General features: G+C 44.0%; 1 protein-coding gene and 2 non-coding genes across 6 annotated transcripts in view; 2 read left to right on the forward strand and 1 right to left on the reverse strand.

The window, feature by feature from the left end:
• Positions 1-4,449: 4,449 nt before the first annotated feature.
• trnal-aag (transfer RNA leucine (anticodon AAG)) lies at positions 4,450-4,531 on the reverse strand. The gene has a single exon. It is a non-coding gene; the product is annotated as a tRNA-Leu (tRNA).
• Positions 4,532-5,245: 714 nt separating this feature from the next.
• Positions 5,246-5,318, forward strand: trnav-cac (transfer RNA valine (anticodon CAC)). Its single transcript has one exon. It is a non-coding gene; the product is annotated as a tRNA-Val (tRNA).
• Positions 5,319-10,047: 4,729 nt separating this feature from the next.
• LOC115402957 (uncharacterized) overlaps positions 10,048-24,110 on the forward strand; it is a 39,535-nt gene continuing 25,472 nt past the window's right edge. For 3 of the 4 annotated variants that reach the window (XM_030111658.1, XM_030111667.1, XM_030111676.1), the window contains exons 1-6: positions 10,048-10,237; positions 11,429-11,638; positions 18,515-18,727; positions 18,813-19,889; positions 21,236-21,404; positions 21,531-21,672. In XM_030111658.1, the coding sequence (XP_029967518.1) occupies positions 10,066-10,237; positions 11,429-11,638; positions 18,515-18,727; positions 18,813-19,889; positions 21,236-21,404; positions 21,531-21,660 (1,971 nt within the window). In that variant the 5' untranslated portion in view covers positions 10,048-10,065 and the 3' untranslated portion in view covers positions 21,661-21,672. The remainder of the gene's footprint in view (positions 10,238-11,428; positions 11,639-18,514; positions 18,728-18,812; positions 19,890-21,235; positions 21,405-21,530; positions 21,673-24,110) is intronic. The other variant, XM_030111685.1, reaches the window with a different exon arrangement.

The raw sequence follows: 24,110 nt of genomic DNA on the forward strand, positions 1-24,110 counted from the left end.
TTTGAGTACATTTGACAGTGATTGGATCACATCGTCTTCAGAACTGCAGTGATTATTGCCCCAGTGGAATGTTTTCTCCTTATTTCTCCTTATTTTCTCCTTTCTTCACTTATTTCATCTGTACATTTCTTAAAATAGAACTTGACGTGTACATCTCACCCTCAAAAATAAGAGTTGAATCAAGCTGGTGAGGGAATTAGTTAAAGGGATACGTTACGTCAACTCATTTAGCGCAATTCCTTAGTCATTTCGAACAGCATACTTACTTTTTTGTGAGGGCGAGCTGTTGTTTATTCAGAGGTGAGTCGGGGAAGGTTTTCGGGATGGACACAATGGAAGTGGATGGTATTTTTGTTCCCCCTCGTCAAACTCATCAAATACACAATCCAACAACCCCAAAACACTTTGGTGGACACGTTATAATCCGCACATCCGCCACCGCAGAGGAACAGCGGCACTGCTGCTGCTGCTCGCAGCTCCTGAAAAGGAGGAGAAGCGACAATCAAGGCGCTTTCCTCACATCAGTCACACAAATCACAAGTAGAGACAAATCAGCAACAATAAACCACCTAAAAAGGGGAGGTCAGACTGGTAGACAAAACAAATGTTTCTCATAAGTTCACACTATTAAAATAACCAGGGTGAACAGGTTGACTGTAAGTTCTGGGCTGCAAATGAAAAAATTTACCATGACCCAGCCAGTGGGAGGAAGGAGAACAGTAATTCATGAACAGTAATTCTGTTTGAATTGTGTTTCAAAATGTTTGACTGATCATTTCAGCTTCACAGCAGCGCATCGAAGTATTTTCACAACATCCTGAGGACAAAGTAACACCACTGCTGTGGTCTGCTGTTCCTCTGAAAAAAAAAACCCCACACAAACACTGAAGACTCATTTAACAGGATGTTTGGTGTTTAACAACAAACAACAAAACAAAAACCACTCGGCTGTCGCCGTTTCCTCGTGGTTGGTTGAAGTTCAGGTGGTTACAAAGACAAAAAAAAAAATCTACTTTTACACATTTGAAACATACAAATCCCAGACTATCTGTTCAGATACCCCTTTTTACCTGTAGATGCCGTCTAGAAGAAGTTATATCAAAAAAAGTTCTTCTAGATTTACTTTGTGGTGAAATGCATGTCTTCACAGTTGAGCTGAATTCAAGTGTGAGTTCAGGATCTGACTTCTACGTACTGCATTGAAAGAAAATAGTGCTTAAAATAGTTTGCATGAATAAGAATGCTTCATTCACTGCAATCTGAGGGAACATGCAAACTCAACAGAAAGTTAAACAGAGACAATCTGCCTGAGTCGGTCACTACACCTCGCTGCTGGTTGTCAAGCGTAAACTGAACAGATAAAGGCTGGATCCAGACCACCTGAGAGATGAGGAGGCTTCCTAACATGTGAAGATTAGAAATGAAATGAATGCTGGGCCAAAACCACGAGGGAGTCACCAAATATGATCAGAATCAGTAGTGGTTGGTGAGGGGCTTGATCAGGGAGCCACAGTGAGAATATAATTGATCTCAGGATCAATATTTTCTGATGTCTGATCTGCTGTGTGCTGCTCAGTGGTGAGATGAAGAGCTTCACATTCTCACTAGCGAGAAAACATGTTGAAAACGTTACGTGTTAGGCCGTTAGTTGTTGTTTTGGAGCATCTAGAAGACTGTAAGCAGTTTGCATGTTCTCCCTCCACATTCATGGTGGCCTGAGTCCCGGGTCCAGCTCGGTCCTGCTCGGTCAGCGAGGTAGGAGAGCTGACCGCAGTGTGCTGCTGTCTGGCTCTGAGACATTATTCAACAAAACAATAAAAATCTGAGCTGTTTCACATGAGTCAGCCTCATTATTTGTAATATCAGGGTTAAATTAATGGATCTCTGATCTGTTTATACCACAGCCGGTGTCCATTCGTCTACAGTGACCCTGTTCACCGCCGTCGTGATCTTCCTCCAGACAGCATTGTTCTGTTCTCCTTTATTTCCAGCTTTTATTCTTCCACAGAGCTCATCCTGATTTACCTCCACCTCAGACCTGACAGGATAATTTCCAGCTCGGAAAAGTTTCTTTTTCCCCCAAAAAGAAATTTCCTTTTCTGAATTTGACCTTAGTGGGCACGGCTTCAGAACCATGAATATTTTAAGACGTAACATATCCAGGTGATTCTCTTCTATTACTGACCAACAGGACCTGCTGGGTCAGGAGTCTGTTACTGATCCATGAGCTCCATCAGTCTGTGTTGAAAATTGTCTGGAAAACTGGAAATGTAGCTGGTTGGACACTACATGGTCGGATTATTACTAAACAATGTTCCATTCGGGTCAAAATGTCCTTCCAGCCTGTTTTCTGACCCTTAAGACTGTTGGATGTTCTGTGGAGATTATTCTGGACAGTGTTTGATATCATTCTGACTGTGGCAACAATAAACATGTGTTTAGTCCACTCCCATGTTGATGAGAGTATTAGGAACTTAAACATTTTCCCTTTACATTTAGAACAGATAAAAAAATTGTGCGATTAATCGAGAGTTAAAGCGACGCTAAGGAACTTTTCAACCTTAATTAAACATTTTAATATCTTTTGTGATGATACATCGACTTACAACTAGTTGAATGACCCCTCTGTCACGGCCTGAGGGCGTCAGTATTGCTTTCACTTGGACTGAGCAGCTGTGAGGAGGGTGGTAGGAACCCTGCAAACTAAAAAACTCCAAATGTGCGGACTGCTTTACAGCATGCGTCACATCATGATATAACATTGTTTAGCCACCATTAGATTCATTTAGATTCATTACCTCGTCGTTATCCGTCCTTCACACAGCCACTGGAAACAAATGAAGGCGAGTTCAGTCCGACAGCATGCCACCGGGAGCAGCAATTTACAACACCACGCGCTAGTCCTCATGGGAACTGTAGTATTCGGTCAGGCAAAACACTACTGCTTTTGTCCACTGGCGCCGCCAAAATCAACAAAAACTGAAAGTTCCTTAGTGTCGCTTTAACTATGGACAATCATGTGAATAATCACAATGAAATATTTTAATTGACTGACAGCCCCAGTTCAAACTTATGTTTGTTGTTCTACTGTATTAAAAAAAATATATATATACTGAATCATTTATCGATCTTTGATAGCTGTAAAGTTTTGTGCTCATGTGCTGGGTTCCTTCACATCCTGTGCTTCTCCTGGGGGCTAAGCCCTCCTGTCCTCAAAACCTCGTGACGCCCCTGCTCCTCACATTGTTGGCTGAAGATCTATTTTGAATTAATCCTATTTGATCTATGTGAATAATTTTAGGTAAAACGTGATCTAATTTAAATGCCAATGTTCTAGAAAATATTTTGCAATCCACATTTATCTAGCTCTTGGGTCTATAATTAGCCGGGTCCTTCGCCCTCTCAAAAATCATCTGGCAAGTGAGACGTTATTGTTCGTGGGCCGATTTTGGTCCAAAGGCTGCCAGTTGTCGCTCAAAAATCTGTGGCGCGGTGGCCAAGTGGTGAGGCGTTGGACTCCTAAACCAAACATCATGGGTTTAACCCCCATCCGTGCCTCACAAAGTGAACTGTCACTTCATGTGTGCAGTAACATTATCAGTGAGGAAGTCTTAGGCTTGAGAGACAAATCAGCCCCCTGCTGAGACGCAATCAACCTCAATCAAGATTGAAATCACAGTTTGAACTGAGAAAATTTAACGAATTCACATGATGTATATCCACTTGGGGTCTGTTGTATTGAAGTAGCATTGATCCAGACTGGGAGTGTGTATGTGTGCACATGTACACGAATAATAAATCATAACCATTTAGAAAAATCAATAACTGTGTATATGTAACTTTTTTCTTCTTTGTTTGTTTCTCACCAGGTTATGTTGTATACTTAGAGGTGATCATGATGCCAGAAGGCTTCACATAATAACATTAACTATACACTTAAATGTTCCTCTCGTGCAGTTATCTGCATACAAAATAGATTGATCCAGTAGCGCATGTTGATTAAAAAAAACAAAACAAAAAAAAAAACGCAGCCATAGCAAGTGTTGCGTCTCTTCATGTTAACTTGGGGACGTGATGGCGGCGAGCAAACGGAGCACAGTGTGACAGTTTTTCGAGGAAACTTTCAGTGGAAATACAGTTCAGTGGAAACTATATCAGGCAAAGCTGGCCAACAACAACAGCAGCATGGGATCAATGAGAAATCATCTTCGATGGAAACACTGGAGGGAGAATCAAGATTCAAGAAAACTTTATTGTCACACCAGTTCACATAACATGTTTGTGGCATGAAAAGGGGGCACTCAGGTCCAGGCCTTGTGCCGTTGTTGAAGCAGACAAGTCCTAGGTGATCTCTGAAAGTGATCCAGGGTTTGCCATTTCTGTGACACACCGGAGAGGCTCAGCTGACTGCTTCAATCAGTATCAGGGAGCATCGACAGGCTTCTGGACTGGCAGTGGTGGGATTCGAACCCACGCCTCCTGAGAGACTGGAACCTTAATCCAGCGCCTTGGACCGCTCGGCCACACTACCTGCCTGACCCAAAAATCAATGGCCATCCAACACGGAAGAGGCAACCGGCCAAGGCTGAGAGAACAAAGAAGGCCTGATCTTTCATTGGCGCAGGGACCGAGAAGTGTGTGAGCCAAGAGAGTCGGCTGTAGCAGAGGATGGTTTCGATCCATCGGCCTCTGGGTTATGGGCCCAGCACGCTCCCGCTGCGCCACTCTGCTCAACGACAAGGACATTTGAGAGCAACAGTAAAACGTGCAGTAAGCAGTTGTCGGACGGCTGTGTTGCTTCCAGCTGATGAGTCTGGGAGGCCACTATGCTTCTCAACTGTGAAATGGTCACTCCATGGGTGTGTGCTTGAATGACACCTGTTGCTCTTGTCATGTAAAGTATCACAGAGATTTAACCCCACCCCCAGTTCAACCAAAGTGGCCAAGCTCAGCTGTTGTCAATGGATGGGTGATTGAATTTTGCGGAGGGAAGAGCAGAGTGGATTGCCTGGGCTCCCCGACTCCTCACTGGTGGAGATTTCACTCAAACAGGAATTGTTCTACCTGCTTTCAGTTGGAAGCATCACAGCCATCCAACTTCCTCAACATGGTCAACCCATGGATGTTGTGCGATCTAGATGTCCTCAACGTCCTCAAATCAATGTGATCTCCAAAGCTGAAAACACAGTCATGGTTGTAAGCCAAGTCAAACTTGTCCACGCTGTCATGTGTCGTTTGCGGAAGAGTTTCCGTGGTGTAGCGGTCATCACGTTCGTCTCACACACGAAAGGTCCCCTGTTCGACCCAGGGCGGAAACATGCACATCCAGGTGTGCGCCAGTGCCACTTGTATTTTGGTTGATCGCATTTGACTCCAATCTAGTGGGCTTTAAAGAGTATGATTGTTTGAGAAAAAGTTGGGGAGCAGATTATTTTTTCCTCTTTTGTCTGTCCTTCATTCAAACAACTGAAAATTTTTCCTGCATTGTTTGAACTGATTTTTTTTTATTTGTACAACAAATTAAATAAAAATTATTGCATCAAATAGGCTTGTTTGTTTTTGTTGTTCATCTAAAGACATTTGGGTTTAAGATCAACAGGTGAATATGAGAAAAGGGTTCAGACTGTCAGTTTTCATTTCCTAGTAGTTACATCTATGAGTTAAACAACTTTGGAGACTCACCACACCATTTTAATGGAGAATTTTCAGCCCTTTACAACCTAATTTCAGTCTCCTTGGGGTTCATCTGATATTACAGGACAGTAAAACCTTGGCAGGATATCATTTATGTCTTGCTGTTGCAACAGAGGACTCCTAATTAAAACTTGCAATGAGTCGTGTGTTTAATTTTTGTCGCCTATACACAAAAACAGAATATTATTTGAACAGCTAAAGACGAAAAGGAATATAAGCGGATATATTACAAGAATGCTTAAACAGTTGAGTTAAATACTGGTGGTGGTTAATTTCCCTTTGGAAGTAAAATGCCATGGCTGAGCACTGTTGTCAAATAACCATATTTACTATATTGCAATATGGCACGTATTAGACCTGGAGCGTTCTCGTGGTTCTTTGGTGTCATAAACACATTTGGAGAGGCAAAGTCCTCAAATGAAGCCCAGTCTGCACAGCAGACAACAGCATTCAATATGGATTATAATCAGAATCAGAATCAGGTTTATTCCAAGTACAGTGGCCTATACAAGGAATTTGTTTTGGTAGTGGGGCAAAGGCAGAAAACAGAAAAGAACAAATGAATAACAATTAGCAGACACTTTTGTCCAAAGTGACATACAATAGTGGGGGTATTTCAGGGTTTCCCCAAGGACACTTTGACATGCAGACAGCGGGAGACAGGAATTGAACTCACAACCTCTCAATCGTGGGACGACTGCTCTCCCCACTGAACCACAGCCAGCCCAGGCTTAAAAGGCACAACTACAAAACATGAATATAGGGAATTAAGAGATCAATAAAGAACACAGCAAATATGAGGAGGATTTGCAGAATTGTCATAAATTCCACAAATAACAAAAGTATTTGCAAAAACATTTATAAAGGTGAAGACTGTCCATAGCGCACAGTCGGTTTCTGTGTGTGTTTTGGTGGTTGGTATGCTCAGTGGTGGACTGAGGCCCAGCTTCATGCGCTGCCTCCTGTCTGTCAGGATGTCCATAATCCAGCTGCAGGTGGAGACTGGCACGCTCAGCTGGTGGAGCTTGTCCTGCAGGAGAGCTGGGATGATTGCGCTGAAGGCCGAAGTCCACAAACAGGATCCAGGCGTAGGATCCTGGGGAGTCCAGGTGCCGGAGGGTGAAGGAGGGTGCAGAGCCATGTCCACTGCATCGTCTACAGTAGGGGTGTCAGCATTTCTAAATTTTTCTACACGTGTAACCGAGACTCCTAACCGACGTGTAACCGGTTACACGCAACGTGAGAGATTTGTGATCTTCTTCTGATGCAGTTGCGCAAATTAACCACTAGAGGGCTCTGTCTCCATTTAAATCATTGATTGTGTATATAATGGATACAGCATGTGGCTCCAACAATGAAGCTCACCAGGAAGTGTCAAAAACTTGCAACATCAGTGTCCACCAGGGTCTGGCTCCAAAAAGGCTGTGATTCCATCGACTCCAATTCAATATGAAACAACAATGAAATTAGATTGGCTGAGTTTCTACAGCTCAGAGTTGTTTCCTGCATTTCACCATCCGGAAGAGAGATCAGGTGGTCCCTCTGAAAATATATTCATATTGAATTTTTTCAGAGGCAGTGTTGTTGGCTGAGAACTGGTGTTGGAGTTTCTCAGAGTATACACGTTTAGCTCTGCTCACCTCCTGTCTTTGTCTCCACTCCTGAAAGCTGCCACTTTGTCTGACCTGAGCCGTGTGAGTTTTGCTGTGAACCAGGGTTTGTTGTAACTCACCCTGGTGCATGATGGGATGCAGCTGTCCTCACAACAACTGATGAAGGACATCGCAGCTTCTGTAAACTCATCTAGAGTATTGGTAGCAGTCCTGAAAACATCTTTGCAGTCCAAACACGCCTGAAGCGTCACTGCTTGGATTCTGCAGGGAATCGCCATGCAAAGTATGCATAATATGATGTGCTGGCCATGTGGTTCTAAATACCAGAAATTCAAACATCCTTATTGAGCAGACCAGGCAGTATGTATGGCTATATCTGAGATATCCAGATAAAAGGTACCTGTGTCCTTGGTAAGTGCCATGCCTGGAGCTCACTGGAGCACGACAGTATATAATTGAAAATAAACTGCTTGTAAAAGAACTTGCAAAAGAATGATTTTTGAGCTATTTTTTTTTTGTGATATTAGCTTTTTAATATATTTTGACCTTTACTCTTTCTATCATTTTTTGAGGAATTAGCAGTTTCGCCCATTTCACCTGTAGCCTTTTCACCTTTATTGTTCATTTCAGCCCCATTTTTTTCTGAAGACAATTGAGGTTTTTTCCACATATTTCAGTAGATTTCATAATTGTTAGCTGTCTCTGGCCATGGACTCTATGCACAACTTCACCACTTCCTGAACTTCAGGAGGCTCCTTGTTTCCTGTCTTTCATGATAGGATGAGCTGATTAATGCAGGTGTGTCTGACCTCTGTAACAACTTCAGACACGCCTGCATTAATCAGCTCGTCCTATCATGAAAGACAGGAAACAAGGAGCCTCCTGAAGTTCAGGAAGTGGTTGAGTTGTGCATAGAGCCTGTGTTAGCTCTTCATCACAACTCCTCAGTTTCTCTGCACATTTCAAAGCCGGGTACAGTGGGTAGTGAGAGTAAATGAATGAAACTATCTTTCTCTGATACTTTTTTTTTTTAAATTTGGATTTAATCCTGGTTATTTCTACCAAGAGGAGACTTTGGAAACTCAACATTTGTCACTGGCCCAGTTTGGATGTTTTTCAATCCAGTTGAAAACAATTGTGTTCAATTCATCTGTTTCCATGGACGGCATACAAAGTGATTCACGATCAATCCTGGTTCACCAATGTGTTTTTATCTGCTGGATATCTGCTCAATAATGTTCCAACATCTCCATGAGATGCTGCTCAAAGAGCGAGCACTCCTCCGGCCGGAGTCCCGCCCCACCGAGCAGCACATCTCAGTCTGTGCACCAGCCGATGTTTCAGATTAACTGGTTTCCGTGTTAATTTGTGACCAACAGATGTTTGAAAACCCGACGGACACTTGTTGTGCTACAAAAGACTAATCTACAGTTACAGTAAATTTAGAAGTTTAGAGCCTTTTGTGAGTCTTATTTGAACATCTGCTGTTACCAGCATGTGTTTAAAGAAATCTATCACTTGTTAACAAGGGAACCAGTTAATCCATAACACCAGCAGTCTGCTGGTTGTCTACCATGAAGCTCTTTGAATAACTCACTGTTAAACAATTTGTAGCCATCTCTCCTCTCCAGTGTTTGCTCTCTCTGAGTTTTTGTTAAAGTGTTTCTCAACCATTGTTGAGTTTTTCTGCTTGCTTTTTGACTTTTCTGCTTCCCATTCATCACTACATACTAGAGATGCGTGGATGGCTCATTTTTCCATCCGCAACTGCTTCTTAAAATCTCCATCCGCCCGCTATCCGCCCGCACGAAAGATTTTTTATCAATTTTCAAAACCGAACCCGCACGCCATCCGCAGAATAGTGTTTTGGCTATTAAAATATTGTGTTTTTTATTTGAGTGCTTCAACCGCAACCCGCCCGAATGTAATTAAAATCTTAATTTTTCGACACGTCATCCTCCCGATCCGAGGGCTTTGCGGGTGCAACCAAAATCCGCGCATCTCTACGAGGGACTGCATGCACTGAACAAATAATTCACCGTTCAATCCAATTCATGCCAAGCACTGTATACATGAGACTCAGAGTGGATCATCGATCGGTGACCTCGAACAATGGCATCTGAAATATAATCCGCTCTGAGTGAAGCATATCCACTCAGGTGTTTATATGGCACATTTACATTCTGCTTCACCTTACAATCCCATTATATGGAGGATTTTGGGGCCCATGTAAACATGGCCATTGCCACTGAATCAGGAGATAAGGTTGTGAATGTGTGTGAATGGATCAAAATGACTTAAGGTTCAAACACATGACAGGTCAATGATGAAGCATTTAACACCCACCCCTCCCCTACAAATTTGAGTGTTTTTGATGTTTAAGCATTTTTTTCATCAGCTTTTGGTTGATTATCTTTAAAAAAATGTGGTTAAAGAGAAACATAACGTGCAAGTGGAACTGAAAAAGCATCAGACTTCATGGAAGGATATTATCCAATTAAACACAATCAATAAATCAATGTGTGATGAAAGAAAAACAGAAGATTAGATAAAAGTAAAGTGATGACAAAAAAAGAAAAGAATATAAACGAATGGAAGAGTAAATATTGACATAACTATTAATAAGCGGTAGCCAAAGAGAACTATTGCTGTGCGACGCTCAAGGGGCGTGGCTGTAGTGTGACGTCATCAGCAGGCGCAGGACCCCGGCCGCTGTGTTGCTGTGTGTCCCAGAGGAAATATCTCCTCCACAGCAGCAATGGCTGCAATCCAGGCTTTGAGAGAGTTTATCAACGAGCGACTGACGGCTGCTGCTGGAGAAATCTTCACCGCGTTTGAACAAACTATCGTCCAGTACCAAGAGGAGCTCGACCGACAGAACAGGCTGCTGGAAATCACCTTTAACCCGCCAAAGAAGTTCCACGGGACAGGTAAACCCTCCAACACTTGTATGAATCACAGCGTGGGCACACGGTGGAACTTTATTCAGAGGGTCCGGGTTTTTATCACTCCTCTTTGTTACGCGGAGCTGAACTGGTTTTGTGACTTCATACGTGTGTGGATATCTGTAAGGTTCTCTGAGAGCTCTGTTGACGTGCTTTCATGTTTAGAGTAAGATTGATTTTCTGAGTGTGAATCCAGCAAGAAAGTTAGTCTCTCAGTCCCTGGCCTCATGACTCTGATCCTGTTCGAGAGCACGGAGCGAAACACACTTTATCCAAGGTGTGTGCCGTCAGATCTTATATATTTTAATTTTGTTTTTCTTATTTAAAGATGAACAGTTAAACAGACCGTCACAACTTACATCAGAGATCCCACAGTACTCTGTGTGTTACAATTGATCACGTTTTGGAGATTGCTGGGCTAAGAAGAGCTTTCCTTTGTCCTGATGCACACTCAGATTATAAGTTATAAAATATACGTGATGTAACTGGTTCCCAATATCTACAAAAGTGTCCACAGACCGGACATGTTTTTGGAGCCAGCGTCTTTTCATGGCTTTCTTGCTGGCTGCCTTAAAGATTTTTATTGAGAAACTGTCCTTCTTGTTGATACCTCCCCCACCAGGGATCGAATGTGGAGAAGGACATTTTGACCCTTGAGATTATTTCTCTCAAAACATCTAAAAAAGAGGACAGCCCAATTTTTTTAATGTATTTTACTCCATCCTCCACACATGCATATTCATAAAACCAAACATATGTGTGTGTGTGTGTGTGTGTGTGTGTGTGTGTGTGTGTGTATACATTTACACACACACACAAATGCAGTTAGTGCAGTTAGGAGAGATGGTCTGTTGGCTGGAAAAATATCCCGACACAGTTCCAGTCCACATGGTCCTTCATGATTAAATGTACCATACAGCCTTGTGGAGGAAGAAGGTTGAGCTGATGTGAGAGAAGATAAGTGAATCCATCACAGAGAAAAAGTTGATCCTTAAAAAAGTAATCATTCATCTACCAGATGTCAAGCAGCACATCAAGCTGCAATGTCATGATTTAATGCCGTTTTCGAAATTTGAATGGAAATGATCAATGTCAACTCTTCAGTTCCTGTGTTTCTTTGTTTCAGCTGTGGAATTAATGTCACTAACTATTCATCTTACTTTGGTGTCCCTCCAGAGCTCCAACAGGATCATGACTGGAAAGAGGATCAGCTCTTTGAACAGGAAACAAACTGCTATCTCGAGCAAGGAGAACCAGAACCTCCACAGATCAAAGAGGAACAAGAAGAACCAGGACTTCTACAGTTTAAAGAGAACCACGAGGAACCAGAACCTCCACAGATCAAAGAGGAACAGGAAGAACCAGGTCAAAGTTACAACCAACGGAGTAAGTTGATAATTCGTTTCACAACTCACAGAAGTTGGATTGTTGTGTAACATGTGAGGAAAGTCTCAGTCAACACAGTGATGTGTTGGTCCACATCATTCACCAACATCGCTGTAGGGTGAATGGTGCAGGACAGGGGGGAGGGAATGGTGCAGCCATGCTTTGCGCGCGTGCGTGTGTGTGTGTGTGTGTGTGTGTGTGTGTGTGTGTGTGTGTGTGTGTGTGTGTGTGTGTGTGTGTGTGTGTGTGTGTGTGTGTGTGTGTGTGTGTGTGTGTGTGTGTGTGTGTGTGTGTGTGTGTGTGTGTGTGTGTGTGCGCGTGTGTGCGTGTGTGTGCGTGTGACAGTGTGAACACGTTTTCACGTTGGGTCGACCTACTTTTGCGAGGAGCCGGGGCCGCTTCAAGGAGGAGTTCTGAGGTCGACCCCGGCTCGATGTAGATGCAGTGAGAACACGGCCACTCCCTGGGTCGAGCCGACTTTCCTCATTTGCTGCACTTTTGTCCGTGTGAGGCTTCGGTAGTGCACGACACGTAACTCCATTGTGGGGACGTCGTTTCCTGTTATTCTGAGCGCAAACATCCAGCATGGCGGAAGCAACCGTGGGCAGACCTGGAGTTTCAGCGAAACAAGCCTTTTTCCTGGCCAAAAATTTTTTCAATCAATTTTTTAATTGATCGTGGGGGTCTCTTTAATTGAATCACGTGAAGGCACTGATCCTGGACTGGTTTCACCTGGCTTGATGAATCCGTGCGTTCTCATCCTGGCTTGGTTTTTTGTGCAGCCCATATAGGATTGGATGAGCCTGGCTCAGTTATTTATCCTGGATTTATGAATCCTACTTTTGTGCAACAGGCTGCTGGTGATGTCTTGAGCTTCTTGATAAGCTGTTATATTGGTGTCAGTATTGTTAAAGTTAGGGTAGACGATGTTGTCCAAAAGCACTTCTTGTCATACTGAGTGAAATGCTCCTCGCCCCCTGGGAGAAGTCGATACATTATGTGGACGGAAAAAATCTGACCACTGTAGCGGCCAAAGGACAGTAAAAACTCCGACCAATCGTATCGCGCGGACCGCTCTTAAGAAACCAATCAAATCCCTTCGCCCTTCTACCAGCCCCCTGCGCGTTCATTTCAGTGGCGTGCACTGGCCCTGGTTCAGAGCGCGTTGCCAAGGAGCTCTCGGCGCTCGCGTGAAAAATAGAACGAAGGGGAGCGGGCGCGCTGCACTCCTATGCGCGTTGTGTGCGGGCAGTCAGAAAGGTTAATAACATTGGAGGCGATCACAAACTCCGTGCGCGAGGCGCCTCCACGCACGCACTTCCGCGTCCAGTGCGTTCGCTCCCAACGGGAGCTCCTCCAATGGGGTGGGAGCTGGGTGGAGCCTTGGGAGATGCTACATTCGTGCTACATGCTAGTTTTCCAAGATCGTCGACCCTAGCTTTAACTTCGGTGAAAACATTTATTTATTTTAATTTTATTTTTTGTGTTTGTTAAAACTTTATTTTAAGATTGTGACTTTCTGCAAGACTCTGCATTTAAGTAATGTAAACAAATGCTGACAATAACACAAAGTAGTTATAATTTCAAAATTTTTGTCAATTTTTTACTTTTTTTTTTTTCATAAACACCGTGGGCTTCTCCGGCAGTCCAGCCACCAGGCTTAGCAAGTTTTTTGGGGGAAACCCTGCTTTCTGATAGATCAGGGTAACCTCGAGGCTGATCAGAAGGTGTCCTGCCATCATGAATATGAAGATATACGCATCTTCGACATCCTCGCATAAAAAAGCTGTTAGGCACAGGACTTTCCTCTTGTTTGAAGCGTCCATCGTGTAGCCCGCAGGAAACGTACGTTTAGTGAAGTGCTGGATCTCCCAAACCAGCATTCCTCAGTGAAAACATCTTGTCAATAGGGTGTTCCAGATTGACGTCACGGTCACGTGGCTTTCCGCAGCGATCGCCATGTTGAGGACCACCCGGTGTGGTCACTCAACAGATTTTCTGTTGCACCTCATTGCCCATGCATGATTAGAGTAGTCCAGACTAGGACTACTTCCGCGCTAGGTATCCTGATCAGGATAGCAGATCTTTTTATCAGGCTCAGAGAGCTTCTGCATTGAGGTTTGACAGGCTGCCTTCATTACTGATGCTATGATGCAGCCAGTGTGAAAAGTGTATCATAACTATGACTTTGACTGATTTTACGTGGTTGCTTTGTCTGCTTTGGCCTCTTCACTAGAGATGTTGATATCTAGAGTCCGACAGTGCTTAATTAATGATGGTCTGTTTATACCACAGCACACGTCAGACCACAAATCAGTCAGTGTTTTTGGAAACTGAGGTTCACTGACTTTTAGTTTGAACTGGACATTGAACGGTGCAGACACGGTCAGGACTGCCGATTTCCTACCCAGTGCATTCAGTGAATTCAAAAATACCTGCTGCTCATTCTGTGAGCGCTCTGGAACATCACGTGACATGAGCACTGGGACATTTTTCGATGACTGAGGAGTTTCTGACAGAGTCCTGACACTGAATGCAGCCTCAGAGAAACGTCTTCTGCGAGTCCGTGAAGATGAAAAGTCCATTTCAGACACAGGTGCTGGGGCAACATCCCTCACACCACCAGGAAGTAGCCTGTAAGCTTTTGTCTGTGTGACAGTTCTCGATTGCCGGGTGCATGTGGCTCCAAGCCCAGGCTTGCAGTCACAGTTAGCCGTCATCACTGCTCCGTCCTTGTCCAAGGGGAAGTGGGCGAACTTCTGATGCTCTGGGAATGGTGAACCTGAAAAAGGTAGACGTTTGTTACAAGAGGTTGAAGTTATTACAGTCGAAGTTAATGAACATTCAAAAAAGACAAAAATGAGTCTGAAAAAAATAAAACATTTGAAATAATTTGTAGAACTAATAGGATTTGTACATTGTTCCTGTTAGTTTCAGTCAGCGTGACGTTCCACATTCCATTTTAGAGAAAAAGGCTCAAGAAATCATATTGTAGGGGGCAATGCCCTATAAATATTAGACATAGCGGCCTACACTGCGCTGGGATGTAAGATGGCATAAACTGGTGGTGTCAGGCCTGTGGTGGCAGTGGTAAGCTAACAGAGTTTTTTTTTAAACTAACAGACTAGAACTTGTGCAGCGTCACGATTTGCTAGCTTACGTGTGCTTTCATACTTCTTGACATGATTACATGCTGCTTTTGTAGCAAACCTTGCTAACATTGAGAGGCTATGTTCTGCACTGCCGTCTTCATAGAAATGAACCACGTTGTGTTTTCCAGTGTGTTGGTGTCGACTGCTAAAGGACACTTTGTACGTATGCTGCTTTTAAAGCTCATTTCTACCGTGTACACAGCGTGCACCAACCTCCTCACAGTGGAGCCGTTGTTACAGATTGAAAATGCGCCACTTCGCTAGGGCTGCCACGATTGGTCGATTAATCACGATTATGTCGACTATTAAAATATATATATTTTTTTTTTAATGTTTGTTTTTGTCTCGAAACTGCTGCGGTACCTTCCACTGCCGCGTCTGCCTTTCTGTATTTGACACACATGCGCAGTCGTGTCAGCCGCGACGACATGGCCTCCCGGCGGCAGCGGAGCTCAAAGTGTGGGAGCATGACAAGAAAACGTCAGAGAAAAGTGCAATGCAGTATCTGCAGTAGGGCTGCCACAAACGATTATTTTGGTAGTCGACTAATCACCGATTATTTTTTCGATTAGTCGACTAATCGCATCATATATAAATTAAATGTAGAACATAGTTTATCGCACCACCATGAAGCTGCTCTTATATAGCCACAATTAGATTTCAGCTTTAAGTGTTTAAGGTATATACTAACCAAAAATAAAGACAATTCAGATGAGAGTTCATTAAACCTTTATTGAAATATGCAGCAAACACTTGTTTAACTGTGTACCATAAAGTGCAAATACTTGAGTAAAATAAGGAAAAGGCACTTGCCTAAACAACACAAAATAAGTCCATCATGTTAATTTTTTTTCTTAATTTGTGTTTAGCATCAAGCATAGCAACAATGAGGTAGTCTCCTGTAACTAAGGAATTATTAGTTTTTGTCTCACTGACTCAAAACAAAAGTGCATTTTGTGTTCAGTGCTCAACTGTGTACAACTTTATTACACTCTGACTCTACATAATCCCAAACTACACAGGGCTCTGGTTCACAGCCAGGACAGTCAGCATTTCTACATGTGTTGGAGACAGGCTGCTCTCTTTTGGGAGCAGATGTTCTGCTGCAGAGAGAATCCGCTCCGATGGGGTGAAGCTCTGAAACATAACGTTAGAAAACATCAGCACGACGTCACTTCTTATTAAAACACATCACTGTTACAACGTTACAGAAAACATGAAATGTGTGCTGAAGGCAGCAAATGAATCAAATCACCGCTAATGTTGACATTGACAGCTATGAGTAAACAGCAAGTTAGCCCTCTATGCTAATATTATTAGCTTACCGAGACGACGGTCAATCTTCATCTTTTTCACAAGCCACGACGTGCTTCTGTTTCGGCTGCTCATTAGAGATGCGCGGATTGCGGTTGCGCCCGCGGAGCCCGTGGATAACCGCGGATCGGGCAGATGACGTGTCGAAAAATTAAGATTTTAATTACATTCGGGCGGGTTGCGGTTGAAGCACTCAAATAAAAAACAACATTTTAATAGCCAAAACACTATTCTGCGGATGGCGGGCGGGTTCGGTTTTGAAAATTGACAAAAAAATCTTTGGTGCGGGCGGATAGCGGGCGGATGGAAAAATGAGCCATCCGCGCATCTCTACTGCTCATGCATCGCAGTTGTGCTGCCGTGGAAGGCAGGTTCTGTCCTGCAGATACTGCATTGCACTTTTCTCTGACGTTTTCTTGTCATGCTCCCGCACTTTGAGCTCCGCTGCCGCCGGGAGGCCATGTCGTCGTGGCTGACACGACTGCGCATGTGTGTTAAATACAGAAAGGCAGACGCGACAGTGGAAGGTGCCGCGGCAGTTTCGAGACAAAAACAATAAAAAAAAAAAAAAAGACTAGTCGACTATTAAATTAGTCGTCGATGATTTTAATAGTCGACATAATCGTGATTAATCGACCAATCGTGGCAGCCCAAATGTCTAGATATCTATGTCTAGGTAAGCCGGAGCTTTGGAAGCCGCATTGTTGTTGTGACTGCCGATTGCGAAACAAAGACACTGCCACGCCTGCCTAGCGGCTTGGAGGTGAAGTTGCAGAGGAAGGCGTTCTCTTGACGCAGAAGCAAGATATGCTCAGTGATGGCGTTGGGTTGCCGGCATAGGTACGGTGTCGCCGTGACGGATAACTCTGAATCAGGCTTTACACCGTCACACGGTATTATACCGTCATACCGCTCAGCCCTAGCTGCAGTCCTGTTCTTCTTTGGGACCAGGTCACTCGGTGCGTGACTTGCCATCTTTCTCCCGCTCTCTCTCTCTGTCTCTCGCTCACTCTCGCTCTCTCGCTGTCACGTGATGTCGTCATGTTCATAGACTTCATCAAAAGTCTCCAAAAGTGAACTACTGTGGAAGTAAAACTGAAAATTCAACCACATAAAAGTGCTGCTGGACAAAGAATCATTTTTAGGCATTGAATAAATTATATTCTATATTTAATCCTTATCTTCTACGAGGGGGTACCCAAAAGAAGCCGGAATTTGGTCAGAAAATAATAATAATAATGAGTTACGACTTCTGGCCGTCACATGTGCTGCAGGTAAGCCTCGTGCATATCTGTGAAAAAGCTGAGCTCCCAGAGCGACACTGACGCCTGTCAGGCGCTATTTATAGTAACAGAGTGCAGCTCATGTCTGCGATTTTTCCAAAATGGTGACATTGCTAGAGCAGCGCGCAAACATTAAATTCTGCTTTTTGCTGGGAAAAAACAGCAGCAGGAACACTCAGCTTGTTGCAGCAAGCCTACAAGGATGATGCTCTGGGGAAGAATCAGGTCCATGAGTGGTCCGGGGGTTTGAGAAGGGCCAGATGTCGGCGCGTCAGGTCCGCTCAGCCGTGAAAACAATGCTGAGCTGCTTCTTGGCTGTCCAGGGTCTCGTCCACAGCGAGTCTGTCCCTCCAGGTCAGACTGTAAATCAGGACTACTACAGGAAGTCCTCAGACGCTCCGTGAGGATGTGAGGAGGAAGCAGAGCGTCGTGGCGGAGTGGAGCCGGTTGATCCACCACCACAGAGCGCCAGCGGACACGGCGCTGCGCCTCAAGCAGTTTCTGGAGAAGAATGAGATAAATCTCCTCTCCCATCCGCCTGATTCGCCAGATGAAGCCTCCAGTGACTTTTTCTTGTTCCCCAAGTTGAAGAAAGAGCTGAAGGGACAGCGGTTTGCAGATGTGGAGGAGGTGACAGAAAAATCGCAGCCGGCCCAGAATGGCACAATTACGCACGGGTCTGACGACGCTTTGGTGAAGTGGGAGACACGGCTGGAGCGCTGCATTAATGCGGATGGAGATTATTTTGAAGGCGATGGTTATGTTTTATTTCGAAATGTAAGAAATAAAAAGTTATAACCAAATTCCGGTTTCTTTTGGGTACACCCTCGTATATAAGTGCATTGCAATTTTTTTCAATGAGGGTATTGAAACTGATACCGTTGCTTTTGAAAAACACCGCCAGTATACCTTATTACCTTATTACCGCCCAACCCTACTTCATTCTATAAACAACGTGAAAACTGTTTAAATCGTACTTATCCTTTAACATCCTACATTCTTAACGAGCACCAAGTCATTCCACTGAAGCACAGCATCTTTTCCATATGATTATGAGCCTTGGTGGGAGAAAACAAACAGAACAAAAAAACTTTTCCTGATACATATTATTTTCCTAACTGTACCAGATATGTCTGAATTGGAACCAACATTTTTGAGGAGTGCCATCAATGAGGTCCTACCTAACCTGGCAGAGATGTCCAAAAATATTTTGGAGGAGAGCTTGCAGTCCCTTGGGATCAAGACTAGTGACGATTTCAAGTTTCTTCAGGAGAGTGACTTATTGACAGCTTTGAGGCCCATTCAAGCCAGAAAATTGCTTGCTGCTTGGAAGTTGAGAGGTAAGTATAATAGCACTGGATGGAGTTAGTGCGCAAAAAAAATTAAACGTCCTCATAGTGTGTGTGTGCATCTGTGTTTGTGCAGGACAAAGTGATGAAGGTAGCAGTGAATCTCGTCTCCTACCAGCACCTCCACCATCCATGAACTACGCCTCACCCAGCAGTTCAGCTTCGTCTTCTGCCATCAGCTGCCAAAGCCCTGCTGTTGACTGGATGGATACATACCAGGTTCCTTGGCGCCAATTTCCAGAAGAACTAATTCAGACTCTACAAAGGGAAAAACGTCCGACCCGTCATATGAGAAGAGAGATGGTCCGCATCGTTGCTTCAGATATGATGCAAAGAAGTTCTTCAGTGAGTAAGAGAAACTCAACTGAAATTGCCAAAAGGATGGTGGCAAAGTATCCAAAATCTTTGCAAGACAACATAGAGGGAGATGTCATAGGCTCAGGCTATGACTCTCTGGTGAAACAACTTCAAAATAGAATAGAGAACATGAAGAGATCTACCACACCAAGAATAAGGAAAAGAAGGTGTCAGGCAGATGATTCTGATACAGGTGACGTCGCTCCAGAAAAACGAGCAGCGATCCAGGACACCTACGGGTGCATCAAGTGGGATGTAAAGTTTCTGCCTTTTGGAGAGACCCTGGAGAGTCAGCAAGAAAAGCAAGAAAAACTGAGGCAGATGTCCCAGCAAACCAATGCAAATCAGGAGGTGGTCAAACAACTAATGAGGGAAACGTTCTACACACAACGCAAACAAGTCAACCAAGGAAAAAATATAAAAGACCTCCTGGAAGGCTGGCCCTCTTGGTTCAGTGACCTTGGCATGGATGTGCATTTCAAAGAGCTGACAGGATTAGCACTGAAAGAAACTTTCCTACAGAATGTGGACAAGAAGGGGAAGCAGCTGCTGAACTTCTTCAGTACAGTTTGTGCGAGGAAGTCCAAGAAGTTCTTGCAGGCTGCCATGAAGGTGAAGATGTTAAGAGGTGCTGAGCTGAGCGGCTGCTCTGAAGATGTGAAGGAAATGGTCCTGCTGCTGATGGCCTATTTTGACGAAAGCGAGGAAAACATGCTTGCTAATGTGGAGGACAGCTGCTTGGCAGGACAAGTCCAGATAGACAAGCTCCCCTTAAGTCCTACCATTGTCGTCTGTGGTAAGTTAACTTCTTCGTGGTGTTTTTTTCTTTTTTTCATGTTAATGTTACTCTGAACTAGGGCTGTCGCGGTAAACCGGTATTGACGATAATCGTGGTATTAAAAAATGAAATTTCAATGTCGTGTTCAAAATGCGCACATGATAATATCATAAAGAGGATCTAGTCCCGCTTGAAACGTGTTGAAGTGTATTTTCAAAATCCGCTCCTGTTCTTCCGCCCTGCTTCGTCTCCCTCCTGCAGCACCCAGCCTCTCCCCCTCCCCTCACATGTAAACAAAGCAGCAGCAGTAGCCGGTGTTTCGAGCACGGCTCCTAGCTAGCGTGGCTCCCAGTTAGCGAGCGTCACGAGTGAACTAAACATGTCGGCGGTGGCCGACAACGACAGCGAGACGCTCTATCCTCACCCGAAAAAAGTGTGTTAGCAACACTGACTGCTCATTGATGCAAGCCGCGTAGTAGTGGGGCCCCATTAGGTAGGTTCCAGACGTGTCATTGTAATATATCCGGAGGGTTTCAAGTTGTGTCGCTGATATCCGCCGTCTTCTCCGCCGGCCCCCTTCTAGCAACTAACCGGTGAGTACTCGGAAAAGGGCCTCATGCGGAGGACTTTCGACACGTTGTCGTTGCAGCGTCTAGTGTAGCGCCTTAAATTTGTCATTGAAATTGACTGATGTCAGCCGTTCCTCGGGACCCCCTTCAGCTCGGGGCCCTAGCCAGTAGCGGCGCCTCTGGCTGGAGAGAAGCAGCTGCTGCGATCATTCCGCCTCCGATTTAAACAAACAAACAAAAATCCTCGGCAGTGTGGTGGTGGTACAGGATTTCACCCCAACAGGGCCCGTGGGTTTTCATAACCCACCAGCCCTACGTAAATGACGCCTCTGCTGTGGATCCTCTGTTAATCAGTTCATCAGATTTGAATTAGTTGAGAGTAACTACACTTTTGGTTTGCAGTTGTACAGTCACTGTTCTCATATTGTTTCAACACCTGGTTTGACAGGTATTCTGAATGTAATTCATCTGGGAAAAGAGAGAAAACAAACAAAAATAAAATTAAAGATGAATCTGAATGTTTGTACCATTATTAGTTACATTTTTGCTGATATCGTGATAATATCGTTATCGTGATATTTTTTGCCCATGATAATCGTGAAGAGAAAATTTGATATCGTGACAGCCCTACTCTGAACAGTATTAATCTGTCTGTCTGCTTGTCTGTGTGATTGTGAATATGAATATACCAGTGTGTCTGTCAGCCTGTGTATGTCTGTAAGTCTTCCAGTGCTCAGAAGTATTTCATGAGCATAACCATTTGTTTGTGTGTGATTTTCTTCCTTTTTTTTTCAGGGCAGTCCTGCTTTAAGGCAACACGATTTATGCTGAGTGTAGACAGAGTCATTGTTCAGGAAAACATCCCCTCCTTTGTGTCGTCGTTGTGTTTGATGTTTGGAAGCTACTACAGTTTCAACATTCACTACCCGTCTGGTTTGGCATCCACCCTGGAGTTCCTGCAGAGGTGAGTTATTTTTCTCTTGAACTATCACAAAAAAGCTCAAAAAAGTTGCTTGATCGACTATTTTATTGTTGTTTTGGAAGTTACTTTTTTATTAATGCGTGTCTGATTTTTCTTATCTTTTCAAAGATGCTTTTTCTCCATAAATCCTGAGAAGGGCACGAAAGTAGAGAAGAGCAGCAGCTCCTGTCTACACATGAACCCCAGAGTCCTCACTTTGATCCAAGACCTTTCAGAGCATGAGTGGTGGGACATCTGAATACGGACTCAAGTAAGTATTTGCAGTAGTTTAAAGACTCGTCCATGCTTCACATGTACGTGTTTCCGCGTCCGCTTTGGAGCCTCCACACGCGCTTTCTCCCATGCTACAGTTTGAGCTCAGCTGTGCACGTTCCACAGTACAGTCATGATCCATTTGTCTCTCCTTTTAGAGATTCTGACTCCCATCTACCCGTGTGTTCTGCGTGTTCTGGTTGTTGGTTGGTCTGTGTTGGAAGCTCTTCAGTCTGTGTTCTCCAGAATTTTGGAATTTTTAAAAAAAAAATTATTTCAGGTTAATGGTTCATCAATCTACATTAACTGATGCACAGAATGATCAGTTCAATCAGTTCAGTCACCTCAACTCTGCATCCCAAAAACAGTGGCAAAGAAACTGCATGTCCCAAACTGCCGATTAAACATTTGTACATTCTGTACTGTGAGTGTTTGTTTTAGTTTATGGACCAAGTCCAATTGTCACTATTCCATTTTTAGTGCACATTAAGAGGTTGATGTATCACTTCGGCCCAGGGACTGACTCTACTTTCAGCTGATGATAAATGCCAGAAAGATAAACAGAATAGATCTCAAACTGTGTGGTTTTACAGGGTCGGTGATGGAGAATGCTTTGGGAAATTTTTCAGTCAAATAGCGGCCATAAAAAGCAGCTGGTATGGCAGTAGTCCTCTGGCAGACAGTGACGCGGTTACAGGAGAAGACGCGAGCACGGCTCTCAGGCAGACTTGGTTTAAGGAGCTTGTTCTTCAACAGAGTTCAGGCAGGGTTGATACGAACAGTTCAATAGTGGCAGCACTGAAAAGGACAAAGAATGAGCAGATGGAAACCAGATTGACTAATGAACTGGACTGAAAAACATTTGAAGAGTTTAAAGGCTGGAATGAGACACAAAATCATCAAAAGCACGAGACTGACAAAAACAAAACAAAGCAAAACAAAAAATAAAAAAAACCCAACAATAGACATTGAGGAGTTAAATACTCATTAAATCGGACTCATACCTGAATTTACTGTTGATATAATTAATGAGTCTCAACATGAACCTGATCAGAATAAGACATGAATCCCATCATGCAACAGTGCAAACACATCAGTCCAATTCACACACACACTCTTCGATACTGTCAGCAGCTCTCGAGCATTGCCGCCTTCTTGATGAGTGGGAATCAGAAGTTTGTGTCTTCTTTCTCTCCTGGGGAGCTTAACTTTGCACCAGCGTTGCAGTTCAGTCCATAAAGGTCTTGTCGTTCCTGAGGCAAAGATTTAGGGAACATCTACGTAATGGAGACTGAGGCCTGAATGCCAGAAAACCTCCACATTAACACACACTCGGAGCTGACAGGACAAAAAAACCTCAGGAGAGGTGGATTTTAGTGTGTGTGTGTGTGTGTGTGTGTGTGTGTGTGTGTGTGTGTGTGTGTGTGTGTGTGTGTGTGTGTGTGTGTGTGTGTGTGTGTGTGTGTGTCATTGCTAAAACCTTTGATAAAGCAGTCAATACGGTGTTTCAAATTAACTGGTTTCCTTGTTACCTGGTGACCGACTTCCTTTAGCACTTCCTGCTGCTGCCGCTAGTAGCCGCAGATGTTGAAATCAGACTCATGAAAGGGTCAGACACGGTTTTTTGTCTGGTTTTTAATGTATATCAGCAACAAGGGACGAGAAAGAAACCCAGTCACCAGTTAATAGGGAATCAATTATTCCAAAACACCGGCTCCTCTCCGGTTTCGCGACACTTCTCCTCCGCTACTTAGCTGCTGCGTTCAGGTGACTGGAGCTGCTGCGGAAAAGTGAAACTCGGTCGTTCACACGAAAGCGGAGGTGACAGCTGGACTCAGGAGACACGTGAAGGAAGCGTGGACAATTTGCACAGAGGAACGGCTCTCGGACAGCTGTGAACCGGCTCTCGTCGTTCACTTGAAAGAGCCGTTCAAACGAACAGCTGGTTCATTGAACGTCACAGTACTACAGGGGAGCACATGTGTTTCCTCCCGGTTCCATAGCTGCGGCGCACCAGCATAATTTACTGATGTTTATTTCAGCATGACAAATACAGTGTGTGCCGTGACTGCGTGACAACACACTGAAATGACACTTCAGAGCCCTGCTGCTGCATCGTTCAGTTCAGTTCACTTTATTTGCCATTTGCAGCATTAAAAAAACACCATATTGGAATGGGGTTGCAAGCAGCTCTCAATACACATCGGACATCCATTCATACAATGCATGATTAAAAACTCAAGCCACATTAGACCACAAGAGTCAGAGAATAATAATAATATATAACAATCAATTTGAGCAATGTGCCCTCAGTACTAAAAGCGCTTTTGTCTTATTAAAGAGCATTGTTTAAGGACATCACAGCCTGTGGGAAGAAGCTCCTACTGTGACGTGAGGTTGTGCATTTAGCAGTACGATACCTCCGACCAGGAGGAA

Source organism: Salarias fasciatus, chromosome 2 (genome assembly GCF_902148845.1).
Source record: "Salarias fasciatus chromosome 2, fSalaFa1.1, whole genome shotgun sequence".
NCBI lineage: Eukaryota > Metazoa > Chordata > Actinopteri > Blenniiformes > Blenniidae > Salarias > Salarias fasciatus.